Below are 13,894 nucleotides of genomic sequence, written 5' to 3'. Positions count from 1 at the left end.
TGAATAATTTTGATAGGATTTTTATTTTCCTTTACTATTTTTTTTTCAGCATTGGGAGAGCTGTGCTGCATTCAGAGCTTGTTAGTGCTGTGGGTTGAATATTTACTGATATTCCCTGGTATATTGATGATTTATAAAAGTATTGCCAGTAACAGGAGCCCATGAAGAAAAAGTCAATGGGAAAAACAAAACCTACAAACCCACACTGATTTGTGTGATTTCTCCTTCATTTAATTGGCTAGATCTTTATCTTGCTGGCTCTGGGCTTGTTTTACTGTTCCCAGAGACTCCAGAGAGGATAAAGCCAAAGGAGTAACTTCTGGCAGGAGAAATGAGGTGGCAGCATTTGGTGGAGACCATGGGAACCCCTCTGTGCTGTGCTGAGCCAAACACTTACAAAATTAGGAGGAGGAAAATAAAAACCTGTGGGAATTTAGGGGAGCAGCTTGGAAGGGATGGAGTCACCCACCCAGGGCAGGGCAGAGGGGTGAGGACTGAGGGAAAACCATGCCCAGGGAAAACCAGGAGTGTGGGACAGGCCCTGCTCCTCCAAATCCCACCAGGATGCAAGGATTGCATCATCCATCACTTAACAAAACTTTGGGAGCTGTTTTAAGCCAGGTTGAAGAGGGCTTGGAGCAAGTTTAGAGGAAGATGTTCCTGGTGGTGGAACAGGATGGGCTTTAAGGTGCCTTCCAACCCAAACCACCCTGGGATTTTTGGACGTTGAGGCAAAGCCTCTGGGGGTTGAGCAGCAAGGACAGGGACATGTTTCCCAGCCTATGGGCTGAGCCTGACCCAGCAGCCTGCAGCACCTGGGCTGGCAGGGCACAGCAGCAGCATGGATTTGATCCCAACTTCCCATGGAACACGTTGGCTCAAGATGCCCAGTGTGGAACAAAAGCTCTTTTTGGCTCTTTTTCCACATCTCAGCTCCCTCACTGGTCAGAGGATGAGTGCCATTATTGTATTTGTGGGGTGCCCTGATGAAGGAAGGAATGATGAATTTGACTCCATGTTCTTAGAAGAATAATTTATTATTTTACGATACTATATTATATAAAGGAATACTACACTAAACTATACTAAAGAATACAGAAAGTATGCTTACAGAATGCTAAAAAGATAATAATGAAAACTCATGACTCCTTCCAGAGTCCCAACACAGCTTGGCCCTGATTGGTCATTAAGTTAAAACAATTCACATGAAACCAATGAAACAATCACCTGTTGGTAAACAATGTCCAAACACATTCCAGAGCAGCAAAACACAGGACAAGCAAATAGATAAATATTGTTTTCCCTTTTCTCTGAGGCTTCTCTGCTTTCCAGGAGAAAAATCCTGAGCAAAAGGATTTTTCCAGAAAATACGACAGTGACATGCCACCTTCCTCTTGGCACAAGGCCCTCAGCTATTTCTGGACTTTCCCAAACTTAGGAGAAGTTTCCCCCCACTTTTCCACCACCATTTGGACGTGGTGTTTGAAGCTCACCAAAAGCACCTCAGGCAGGGAAACTGCTGGGAAATCCAACAGAAATGTGATTTTTGCACTTGCTGGCAGCTGAATGAGCAGGCACCTGCCTTGGCACCAGCTTTGCCACGTCGACGAGGCAGAGCAGCTCCTGTTTTCTGCCCTTTTCCTTCCCCTGTTTGCTCTTTGGGGCAGGAATTTGTTCTGCCATTAGTTTTGGATGGTGCCAGCACCAGTGCCCAGCCAGAGTTTCCTGCCAGCCCCTCCATGGAACAAATTCTCACTGCCACCTGGAACTTTTTACAGGTAAAAAAGGGTTTTTCTGCTTATTTGTGAACAGTTGTCCAGAAAAGTTTTTTTTTGTTTTTGTTTTTGTTTTTGTTTTTGTTTTTTTTTTCCCCAGAGGAATTAAGTTTGTTCCCCTTGTTCTTCTCAGCCCCACTTTGGTGTGTCCTGCTTCCTACTGTTAAAAGCCACCTGGAAATGTGGGAAATAAGGAAGGGTAAGAGTCTGAACCAGAAGTTTTCCAACCCACTCTTTTCCAGTGGGTTGGAAAAGAGAAGAGGAATTGAGTGCCAGTTTTCCTGTTAGGTCTTCCCAAATTTTATACTTTGCAGAGACCAAGTTCAGAAATGCACTGCTAGAAATGTCCAGAATACAGACAGAATTAGGAAAATGAACTTAATTTACACAGATGAGCTCTGGAAGGGGTCAAGCTGACATTGTCATGTCCACAGTGCAAAGAGTCATCCTTGGGGTTGGATTTTCCCACTGATTCCAGAAGGAAAGGAGGGACACACAGCAGCTGGGGCTGGGTTCTCTGTCCAGGTGAATTCAGGCCAGCTTCCTCCTGCAGCAGAAAATGAGGCTTTTCCCATCACCTTCTGCAGCTTGGGCAGAGAGGAGAGTGAGGAATGAGGGGAAAGAGGAAAATGAGGAGAAGGAAAGCTGCTAAAGAATCAAGAATCCACACACGAGTGTGTGCAGTGTGGAGATCTGCCCCCAGCCTGCGGGATGCCACATCCCATGGGAATTGGGTCATACCTGTGCCCTAAGGATGTCCAGGGAGAGCTGCTGAGGCTCCAGAACTCCTGGCACTATCAGCCCCTGGTATTGCTCATTGTTATTGTGTGATGAAGGGAGAGGAGAAATCACACCTGGGAAATGTCATTTATCCTGCTCGGCGGCTGACCAGGCAGGTCCCAACCCTCGGGAGAGCCCCAGCACTGGGATCTTCCCAAAAGGAGAGCCCAGAGCAGCCCTGGGGGGATGCAGAGCGGCGGCTGCTCGTTCCTGGTCCTGTGGCACCATCCAGTGGCTGCTGGCAGAGCGCTGGCACTTCCCTGTCCCCGCCACGTGTCCCCTCCCCGGCATCACTGATCCACAGGGAAGGGCTCCAGGTCACTGCTGACAGATTTGGAGAGGCAGATTTGCTGGAGAGATCCTAAAAAGCAATTCCAAAAATCAAAGCCAAGAGGGGCAAACACCCTGGTTGCATCAGGACACCACACAGAGACCATTCCTTGACTTCCATGGCTTGAAAATTGTACCCATATGCTCATTTTTATTTTGAATTTGCCAGATGAAGGCCTGGAATTTCATTTTTATTGCAATAAGGAAAAATAAATCTTCCCATTGTTTGTGCCAGGCCTTCCTTGGGTAAAATCTTTGTAATTTTTTTTCCTGTGCAAGAAGCAATTTAATTCTGACACTGTCACCACTGTGATTACACCAGTTTTCAGGTTCTGTGCTGCTTTAGTGTGTGGGTCTGAGCTTCATATTAGGGGATGGTGAGCTCTGTGCACAGAGCAGGGAGACAAAACAATTCCTGCTCCAGCTGGGCACCAAGGACAAATGATCCAAATCTCAGCCCAAGAGCACAAACACCGTGGGCTGGAGAGAGAAAAACAATCAGGGTGGGACTGCAGGGGCTAAAGCTGGAATGGGACAATGAACTGCAAGATGCAAATGGAGCAGAATTTATTAAAGTGAGAGACCCTGTGAATTGTGGGGCTTTTGTGGCCATTTTGGTTCTTCTTGGGTTCACCTGGCTGGGCTCTTGTGCTGCCCAAGGTGGATCCATTGAGGAGATCCTTTCAATAAATCCCTGCTTTATTCTTTAGCTCTGTCCAGCCTCTGTTCTAGGTCAGCCTTCACAAGGCATCACCTCAGGTGGAGGAGAGCAGGGAGTTTGTGCTCCTTGGGCTGCTGCTGATGCCTCACCAGAGCCTGGAGTCTCTTGCAGGTCCAAGTGGAAGTTCTCTTCACAACCTGAGGCAGATGAGCCTGGCACTGTCATCCCCCAGGACAAGGCACAGCCCCTCAGCAGCACCACCCATCTCTCAGAGCATCCTTCGAGCTCCAAGGCCTGTCCAAATCCCAGGGAAAATCCCTGACACCCATCATTTCCCAAGATACAGCCCATGTTTGCTTTAGGGAAGGACTGCTGAAGAGTCCTTTTTGGGAATTTTCAGGCTTTGGGATATGTGCAGCATTTACTCTTGGGAAGTATTTACAGCTCAAGGGGGTTTTGTGACCAGGAATGTCCTGGGGATGTAAAATATGAGAAGTGAAGGGGGGGTGTGGGTCTGGCTTTGGGCACCTCTGCTGCCTCCCACACCCCCTCAGCATTCCCAAATAACATTCCAGGGAAAGGGGGGTGTGCCATGCAGTCAAACAAACCCAGGAATGTGTCACGGACACACTTTATGAAAAATCCTTTTGCTAGGATATTTTCTCCTGAGAAGCTGAGAGGCCTCAGAAATGAAATGTAAACAATGATTATCTGCTGCTGTGGAATGCAACAGGTGCATCTGTGATTGGTCTCATGTGGTTGTTCCTAATTAATGGCCAATCACAGCCCAGCTGGCTCGGACTCTCTGAGAGTCACAAGATTTTATTATCATTCCATTCCTTTCATTTCCTTTCAAGCCTTCTGAGGAAATCCTTTCTTCTATCCTTTTAGTATAGTTTTAATATATTATTTTCTTTTAGTACAATATATATCATAAAATAATAAATCAGCCTTCTGAAACATGGAGTCAAGATTCTCATCTCTTCCCTTGTCCTGGGACCCCTGCGAACACCACCACAGGGATGCTCCTTAAAAACATCTCCAGGAAACATTCACGGGGAAAATCACTGAGTCACTGATTTTTTCTTTGTGCTTTTGGAGCAGAAGCGCTGCCCTGCTGTGGAGCAGGGGCAGATGGAGCATCCCGGGCTGCCCGTGTCCCTGCAAGGGCTCTGCTCGGTGCTAGGTGGTGGTGTTGCATTGCCGGCAGCTCGGGGATGCTCGCAGGAACAGCTGCTCGATGCTCTTGCCATGGAGAGGGCTTGGACGGTGAATGTCCCCTTGAAATCCCCATGCCAGGGGCTGCCTTGCCCACACACCCTCAGGGGGAAGCAGCCCTGGGTAATTTAGCCCAGGAAAGGCTGCTGGAGAGGCAGAGCAGGAGCCCCAAGTCCTGGTGAACACTTGCTTTTCCTATATGGAAAGCATGGACACCACTGTCCCTTTGGGGATGGCACCAGCCCTTGGAGAACAACCTCTGATTGTCACCTCCATAGTTTCTGAAAAATCCCTTGCCCAGGATTCTCCTCCTGGGAAGCTGAGAAGCCTCAGAGAAAAAGGAAAACAGTATTATCTCATTTGCTTCTCTGTGTTTTGTTGTTTTGGAATGTGGTTGGAGATTGTTTATCCAACATGTGAATTGTTTTTACTGATTGGCCAGTCATGGCCAAGCTGCGTCAGACTCTGGGGAGAGAGTCACGAGTTTTTCATTATTATCTTTTAGCCTTTTTTCTGTATCCTTTCTCTATTCTTTAGTATAGTTTAGCTTAGTATTCTTTAATATAATATAGATCATAAAATAATAAATTAGCCTTCTGAGAATATGAAGTCAGATTCATCATTCCTTCCTTCCAACAATGGAGGTCTCAGAAAATACCACATCTGACCTCAAGGCCACTGGCTGGAGGATGTCAAAGGGGTCACAATGCCTCCCTTGGGTATTTGCTGACAGCCAGACCTGGTTTGGGACTGGTTTTATTTTCTGATTGCATTAAGGATCAGAAATCCCCCTTTTCCTTCCCCTGGACTGCAGTGAAGGATCCACAGCAGGCCCTGTTTGTATGCAGATAACCACTGGCATAGTTTGAAGGAGGCAAGGCCATCCCTTTGCTGTGAAACTTGCTGGAAATCTCGTGGAAATCTCATTCCCCTGGGATCTGGCTGCAATGCCAAGGGACAGTTTTGGTTTTTGAGCTGTGCTGGCAGTGGGAGGACTGGAAGTGTCCAGTCCATGGCTCACATGAGGGGAAGCACAGCCAGATCCCTGCAGGGACTCCATGGCTGTTAGAGAGGGACACAGAGAAGAGACTGTGCTATGAAGGGATGGAAGTTATGAAAAATGTATCTACATCCAAATTGATTCGCTTCAAAATGCCATCATTACCTTCAGCTTTGTCTGCTGAGAGCAGTTGGATCTGTACAGAAACAGACTGGGCATCACAGATCATTTTTTGGCAATTTTTCCTCTCTCTGCAGAATATTATTATGAAATGCATTCAAAACCAGAGCAAAAAAGAGCAAATTGGGAATGGAGATTCCCCAAGAGCTGTGTCCCTTCAGCTGGCCATACCTGAGAGGGGCCAGCTCAGGGCCTTTCCTTCCCAAAAACAATCCCCTGGCCATCAGGTGCCATCCTGTCACACCCCACGTGTCACTCAGACCTGGTGCCAAGGAAAAGATGCTCTCAACTGGAATTCAAAGCGTTGCTCTGATGGATGACACCCCGGTGGCCGACTCATGCTGATGATATTCATGTGATACTTTGTGTTTAATGAGTGCCAAATAGAGTAAAACATCCCTGGATGGGCTTGAAATGGGGCTTGAAATTAGGCTTAGTCTAAACTCAGCAAATATTTTAAGGCTGCTTAGAGTTAAACATCTGCTTAAATGCTCTTAATGAGCCAAGGCCTCTTTTTTTTTTTTTTTTTTTCCCATTACTATTATTTCACTTGTGTTCTTTTCCTGGGTGTTGGTGGCCTAGGGCTGCTGCCCAGGATGGGACCTGAGGCAAAAATGGAATGAAGAAGATGAGAATGAGGCAAAATGGGTTTGCAGCCACCTCTTCCCCTCACCAGCCAGGAAAGCTCTCTGGACTTTTTTTTCATCATTGGGATGTCTTCCAAAGGGCAGAAGATGTGCCACCAGGTACAGAGTCTGCTGCTGACAACTTTTGGTTTTCTCACTGGCCATGATAGGACACAACTTCAGTCATTTCTGGTGTTATTTCCCTCAATAATCTAATAATGGAATCCCAGACTGGTTTGGGTTGAAGAGGACCTTAAAGCCTGTCCTGTTCCATCTCCCCCTGTCCCAGGGTGCTTCAAGCCCTGTCCAGCCTTGTGGGTTTCTTGTGGCCACGGGCACAGTCTCATCCATGCTCAGAGAGTAGATTTAGATGGGATATTGGGAAGGAATTGTTCCCTGTGAGGGCGCTGAGGCCCTGGCACAGGGTGCCCAGAGCAGCTGTGGCCGCCCCTGGATCCCTGGAAGTGCCCACGGCCAGGTTGGACAGGGCTTGGAGCGACTTGGGACAGTGGGAGGTGTCCTGAGCTGAGAGCAGACATCCACAAAGCAGATGCTCCCAGAGCTGCCTGGATGTGCGTCCATCTCTATCCACAGGCATGTTCTGGAGGGCACAGGAGGGGTGAGGACACAGGAAAAATATTCCTTCATGTCAAGCTTCTGCTCCAACAATCGCCAGCACTCGGCTTGGCGCCACCTGGCCTTACACTGGAGTGACTTTGGGGGAACACAGGGCAAGGAGGAGCCCCTTGCCCAAACACAGGAGCACACAAACCCTGTGTGCAGAGGGCTCCCTTGTCCTGGTGAACCCCAAATTCTGAGCTGCAGCCGGCTCAGCAGCTGCTGTGTTTGCAGGAGATAGCAATGTGCACACAGCAAACATTGCATGACGGGGACAGATCCCCACCTTTCTGCTCCCGAGTTAAAACCAGCTGTTCAGAGAGACTCAGCAGAGATCTGAAAGCTGGGTTTCTCTTCAGGGAATTGGGTGGATCGGCATTCTCCTGGGAAAGAGAGTATCTGGAAGGGGATTGCTCACTGGGAACCCTTTTGGGATTAAATGAGATTTTTGCACAGCTGGACATGGGTGACCATTCATGTCCTTTGGAATCCATTTACTTAAGAGGTATTTGGAAACCTGGAGGACCATCCCTATCCTTCCTTGGTGTCTCAGCATCTCCTTTCCAGGCACACTTTCTACAGTCAGGATTGATCTGGGAGGATGGGGCAGAGCAGCCACTTCCTGGCAAAACACAAAGTAAAATGTGGGAGCACAAACCTTTGGAAAATGTGACTCATTTTTCAGGGAGAAGTGAGCTCAGAGGAGTGGTGGTTTATGAACTCTTTTATTTTCACTCATACTGAAGTCCCTCTCAAAAACGTAGGGTGTAAAGTCCATGTGAGGAAAACACCAGGAAAAGACGCTGGTTTGGGTTTCTCCTCTTTTGCCCCGGAGGCTCCAGTCCAAAGTCTGTTATGCTTCCAACTTTTCTGACTTGGGAAGCTGCCGCTAGTTCCAAGAGGAATAGAGACAACATTTCTACTAGGAGGCCAGCCCTCTCTTTAGGAACTTTTTCCTTGGAGAAGCTTGTGAGCAAAGTCTGTCAGATTTGGGAAGGTTTGGCACATGAGCACCTATCAGGAAACAGAACTGAGGCAAAGGAGTCCTTGGAGGCTATGTCTGACGGATACCCACCACCATTCTCAGCATCCCAAGGGAATAGGAACAGTGGTCACGGAAAGTTCCTTCTTTCTCCTACAAAGCCGGATACCGACCGAGTGGGGATTGTGTTTGGCTGGAAGGATCACCCCTCCTTGCTCCGTGTCACTCAACCTCCTCAGGCTCTGGGAGATCCCTGTGCTTGGCATTCTGGATCAGGTCCTCGTAGGTGCTGGGGCAGTAGGTTTTGTAGAGGTTCTCAGCCAGGGTGTTGCTGCCGGCCACCACCACCTTGCGGTTGCGGTTCATGAAGTTCCAGAGGTGCAGTGCATAGGAGTGGTTGAAATTGGGGCTTTTATCCCACACCTGGTAGTACCGGCTCCAGGCTGGGTACGGGATGGGGTAAAAACGCTGCGGGTTGAGGAAGGAGATGTTCTGGCAGCTGTGGTCCTCGGTGCCTTGGAAATCCGTCAGGTTGCAGAGCGTTTTGAGCATCCTGGTCATCAAGAAGGGGCCCTGGTTGCCCCAGATGTTGCCGTTGTACTTGAGGACGAAGTTCTCCATGCAGTCCCAGATGAACTTGTGGCGGGCGGGGAAGCCGAAGATGCCGTTGCTGGAGAAGCGCGACTTCTGCGCAGCCAGGAAGCTCCGCTGGGGAATGGGCCGGATGGAGATGACATCCGTGTCCATGTAGATGCCCCCGTACTTCCAGATGAGCGCCAGTCTGCTGGCATCTGAGCTGACGTGCACCCAGTTCTTCTCCTGCTCCGGGACCACCTGCAGAGGGGGAAAGGTGAGATGTGATGCCTCAGGCAGGGAACGGATCCAGTCCATCCACAGGGCTGCAATTGGCACCACAAACCCTCACTGCAAACCCTCATGGCTGCAAATGGCACTGACAGCTCTGGCTGCCATTGGATTTACTGTGATAAGATAAAGAGCAGAGTGTGACTGTGTTCACAGGGGTCTTAGGATGAGGGAAGAGATGAGGATCTGACTCCATGTTTCAGAAGGCTTGATTTATTATTTTATGATATATATTACATTAAAACTATACTAAAGGAATAGAAGAAAGGATTTCATCAGAAGGCTAGCTAAGAATAGAAAAAGAAAGAATGATAACAAAGGCTTGTGGCTCAGACTCTCTGTCCGAGCCGATGGGTGTGATTGGCAATTAATTAGAAACAACCACATGAGACCAATCACAGATCCACCTGTTGCATTCCACAGCAGCAGATAATCATTGTTTACATTTTGTTCCTGAGGCCTCTTAGCTTCTCAGGAGAAAAAATCCTAAGGAAAGGATTTTTCATAAAATATGTCTGTGACAGCAGAGCAGTGCTTTGTTAGCATTAGCAATGCAGGAACATTTCCCAGGTGGTTTGATGGCACCTACAGTGTTAACCCAATGCCACCGTGAGTCATTCCCTGCTATTTCAGAGGGACACAACCCACTTAGCACACTCCCAGATCCCTCCCAGCTCTTTGAACCAGCCTGGAGGCTTTTCATCCGCATTTGTTGGCATTTGGAGTAATTTTTTCTCAGGATAAGAAAGACTTTGGAGGAAATCTGCCTGCCCTGCCCAAGCAGTTTGACCAAAGCTACTTGTGGGAAGTTTGCCCGAGGAACTTTTTCCAGGGTGGAGCTCACCAGATCCCACCTTGGCTTTGCATGTTGCTGCTATAGAACCTGAAATCTCTCCCCTATCTCTTATCTCCTGCGAGCTCCGTCAGAGTGAGGCAGCTCTATCAAGTGCTCAGGCAGCACATTTTGTTCAACCAGCTTCTGTTGGGGAAGATTATTAAGGCTGTTTTCTCAAAACACGTCTGCAATCTATTTTTACCGATGTTTCCTTTGCCAAAAAATCCGATTCTCCAGATAAGGCCGATCACGTATGCCATAAACAGAGAGATGAATACACAGCAGAACGTGGCCAAAATGAATCTGTTCCCAACCAAAACAATGAAAGTCACTAATTTCACACAGTCCTGCATTCCTCCTTCCTTTTATAGCCTTTCCCCACCCCTAGTTATAACTCTTTTCCCATTTTCCACTTGTTTTAACACTCACCTGGTTGTACCACTGGAGCAGGGGGGTCTCCTGGAAGACAGTTTCCATCTGGAGAGGGAAAAGGAAGACATTTTTCATGGAAGACAAGAGGGAGAAGGCTGCATAGCTGGTGTTCATGTCCAGGGCTGTCTCGTTGTTGAGTCCCCTCATGAAGAGGATGATGGGCCTGTCCTGGTAGATGCGGGCAGCGGATTCCACGGAGCACGACACCAGCGGGGGCGGCCCCCGCTCCGTCGTCTCCAGGAAAATGATGCTTTTGCCAAGGTTCAGCACCTGCTCAGGCGTCAGGTACTGCTGGGCCATGGGCAGGTAGGAGAAGACACAGCTGGACAAGAGGGAGATCTCGTACAAAATGCCCGAGACAAAGCAGAAACAGAGGCATATCTGGATTTTCCTCAACATTCTTTCTTTCCTGGAGCGTCTGGGGGCATACCTCCGACATGGGTGCTAAGGAGAGACAAGGAACAGCAAAAGGAGGAGCCAGTTATTGCTCAGCAGGACTGGGACATGGAAGCACATGGCTTTGGACAGTGAAAGGTGAAGGCAGTTTGGTGACAGGCCTAGTGACAATCCGTCTATGGGTAGAGAGGCCTCCTCCCACCAGGATGAAGATTTGGGGTCCCACCTCCTTGGCCCCAGCCAGGCAGGGGGAACCAGGAGAGGTCTTGGAGAAGGGATGGGCACCTGTGTCCCATGGCACAGGCATGGGCTTGGCAGAGAGGGAAGGACCCAGGGAGAGTGGGTGGGGAGGGTCACCACGGCAAGGCAAGGAGCCCCAAGAGCATCTCTGGGGCAGACTGGTGTGGGAAATTGTTCCCAAGCACTGCAGTGTCATTCCAACACGTGCTTGTCCCAGGGAATCTGTGGAGCCAAATGTGCCCGTGGAATTAGGTGCCCAAGGAGGCTGTGAGTGTCACAGGGGAAGGCTGTGATTTCAGTTTGGGGTCTGTCACCCAAAGCTAAAACTTCAGCATGCCAAAGGCTTTTTCCCAATCCATCCCTTCTGCTAACACTTCAACTGTGAGTGATATGAGGGATTTGTGTCCTGCAGGGATGGAGTCTTGTGATGGACCAGAGAGAAGCAGATGAGGATAGAAAATGGATGGTTTCATACAAGGAAGGAATTATGACCTACCTGGATTATAGTCCTGACAAATCTACATTTCCAGCACCTTTTCTTGCCCTGGCGGTGACTGTTGGACTCCTGCAAAGCCCAGCTCCCTGGTGAGGACACCCAAACCTTCTGGAGCATGCAAAGGGATTTCTGGAGGTACCAGGATGGTGCACAGGGGAAAACCAGCTCTGCTGCTGGCTCAGCCTCAGTCCCAGCAAAGGGGTGGGATCCACCTAAAAGGACAAAGACGGGCCATGTTTGGTGAGACCCAGAAGGACAAAGACGGGCCATGTTTGGTGAGACACACCTTGTGCCTGGCACAGCTCCCCCTCCCAGTCCCAGCAGCACACGAGGCCATAGAGCCATGGGGAGTTCCTGCTGCTAAGAGGCAGCATGGAATGGGATCTGCACTGCACTGTCTGGTGACACAGGGAAATCCCCTCCTGAAATGACACCTGGTTGCACCTGAGTGGCCCTGCAGGGACCAGGAGCCAGGGTCCAGCCAAGGGGACATACCTGGAATGACAGCCCAATGTCCAAGAGGCCCTGAAAGTGCCCAGAGCTTGATTGATTGAAGGGAATGGCAGGAAACACAGCTCTGTGTGCTGGGATAATTAATGAGCCTCATTCCATGTCACCCTTCTAGAATACAGATAAGTCTGGAGCAGAGCAAACCCCATGGAAATTCCCTGCCAGTGCTGAGCTTGTGCTTGGAGCTGTGGCAGCTCCTGATCCATTTCTCAGAGCTGGATCTCATCAAATTAAATATTAAAGCAGTGACTGTTCCCATCAGTGCTGCTTCCCATGCTGAATAACAGATTTTGTTGTTTTCCATTCCAGCTGCACAGGGTTTCTCATCACATCCTGGGTTCCCAGGACAGCACAGGAGTTTGGGAAGAAATTCTTGGGTGTGAGGGTGGTGAGGCTCTGGCACAGGTTGCCCAGGGAAGATGTGGCTGCCCCTGGATCCCTGGGAGTGCTCAAGGCCAGGTTGGAACAATCTTGGATAGTGGAAGCTGTCCGTGCCCATGGCAGTGGTGGCACTGGATGAGCTTTAAACTCCCCTCCAACCCAAACCTTTCTGGGATTCCATATTCTGTGTTAATTTTTCCAATCCCATTCCCAGTTTCTCTCGTTGTCCCTGCACTCTGCTGTGAGTGGCAGCCCCTGGGGCCTTCCTGCAGATATGGAATTTGAGCGGAAGAAGGGAATGGAGAGCAAATATCCGCGGTTTGGAAGGGCCACGTTCCCGAGCCTGCAGATAAGGCAGCCCCGTGGGGCTCAGGTGGAACACACGTGCCCAGCCCAGCCCAGCCCAGCCCCACAGGGCTCAGGAGACACCAGCACTGACATTAAAATAAACTACAGTCCTCAATCTCCATATTTCCTCCCACCTTTCCCACCTGTGCCTCGTTCTCAGACAGGTGCAGTCAATTTACTCTGGTCTTTTGAAAATAAAACAGAAAGAAAATGTTGCTCCCTGGAAGCTCTGTTACAATCTTGGCTTGGACAGATTTTTAGGCTTCTGGTTGTTGTTTTTTTCCCAGCCCAGAGATTTTCAGGATTCTGGTTGTTGGTTTTTTTCCCAGCCCAGAGTGGTTTGGGTTGGTTCCGTGTTTCAAGTGCAGGATGAGCTCATTTTGTTCCAACCCCCCGCCACTGGAGTTCACACCCCTAGGACTCCAGGGCCAGGAAAGCTCAGGGGGATCCTTCCAATCTAACCTGGGTTATCCCAGTCCTGGGGGACACCCAGTGGTGCTCCTGTACCCTTCAGACAGGGACACCTCCCACTAGCCCAGGTTGCTCTAAGTCCCATCCAAGCTGGCCTTGGACAGTTCCAGGGATCCAGGTGCCACCACAGCTTCTCTGGGCACCCTGTGCCAGGGCCTCATAATCCTCACAGGAAGGAATTCCTTCCCAATATCCCATCTAATGTCTGGCAGTTACAGCCATTCCCCCTGTCCTGCCACTCCATGCCCCTGTAAATCATCCCTGCTGCTCCTCCAGTGCCGACCAGGGACTGGAGCCCCTCTGTTCCTTTTTAAATCTTGATGCCACTCTCCTGAAGCAGAAACCCCTGGCTTTGCTTTGATTAGAGTTGGGACCATGAGGACATTCCCATTACTGGATTCATATTTCTCCTTTGATGGCTGCCAGATCAGATGTCTCAGGTCTTTATGAGCGGCCCAGCAAAGCCGTGCTCGCAATAGTCCTTCAGATTTAAAACAGCCTGGGAGGCATTTCATTTGCAAATTGTGGGCAGAGAATGAGGAGCTACTCCAATACCTCCGTGCTCTGTGCATGACATTGTGAAGAGTAACACGCATCTTCATCGGCTCATTCCGGGAAATTGTTTTGCTTGGTTGGTTTTCCAAAACCCCTGTGTGGCGAGTTATGAATTCTCATCACATTTGACCTGGAGGCTGCTGTTATCAAAATGTTCCCTTCCCTGCTCGAGTTAAAAGGACTGCGGAGCTGAATG

At 49.3% G+C, this 13,894-nt stretch overlaps 1 protein-coding gene across 1 annotated transcript; it reads right to left on the bottom strand.

Annotated features, from left to right (window-relative positions):
- Positions 1-8,392: 8,392 nt before the first annotated feature.
- Positions 8,393-11,550, bottom strand: A4GNT (alpha-1,4-N-acetylglucosaminyltransferase). Its single transcript, XM_005425088.1, has 3 exons — positions 11,434-11,550; positions 10,299-10,745; positions 8,393-9,004 (listed from the first exon to the last, which is right to left on the bottom strand). The coding sequence occupies exons 1-3, from the start codon at positions 11,548-11,550 to the stop codon at positions 8,393-8,395; spliced, it is 1,176 nt and encodes a 391-aa protein (XP_005425145.1).
- Positions 11,551-13,894: the final 2,344 nt, after the last annotated feature.

This window comes from Geospiza fortis, unplaced genomic scaffold (assembly GCF_000277835.1).
Source record: "Geospiza fortis unplaced genomic scaffold, GeoFor_1.0 scaffold118, whole genome shotgun sequence".
NCBI classification, from domain to species: Eukaryota; Metazoa; Chordata; class Aves; order Passeriformes; family Thraupidae; genus Geospiza; species Geospiza fortis.
Note: the sequence above shows the minus strand (reverse complement) of the source record. Positions and strands in the feature narration are given on the sequence as shown.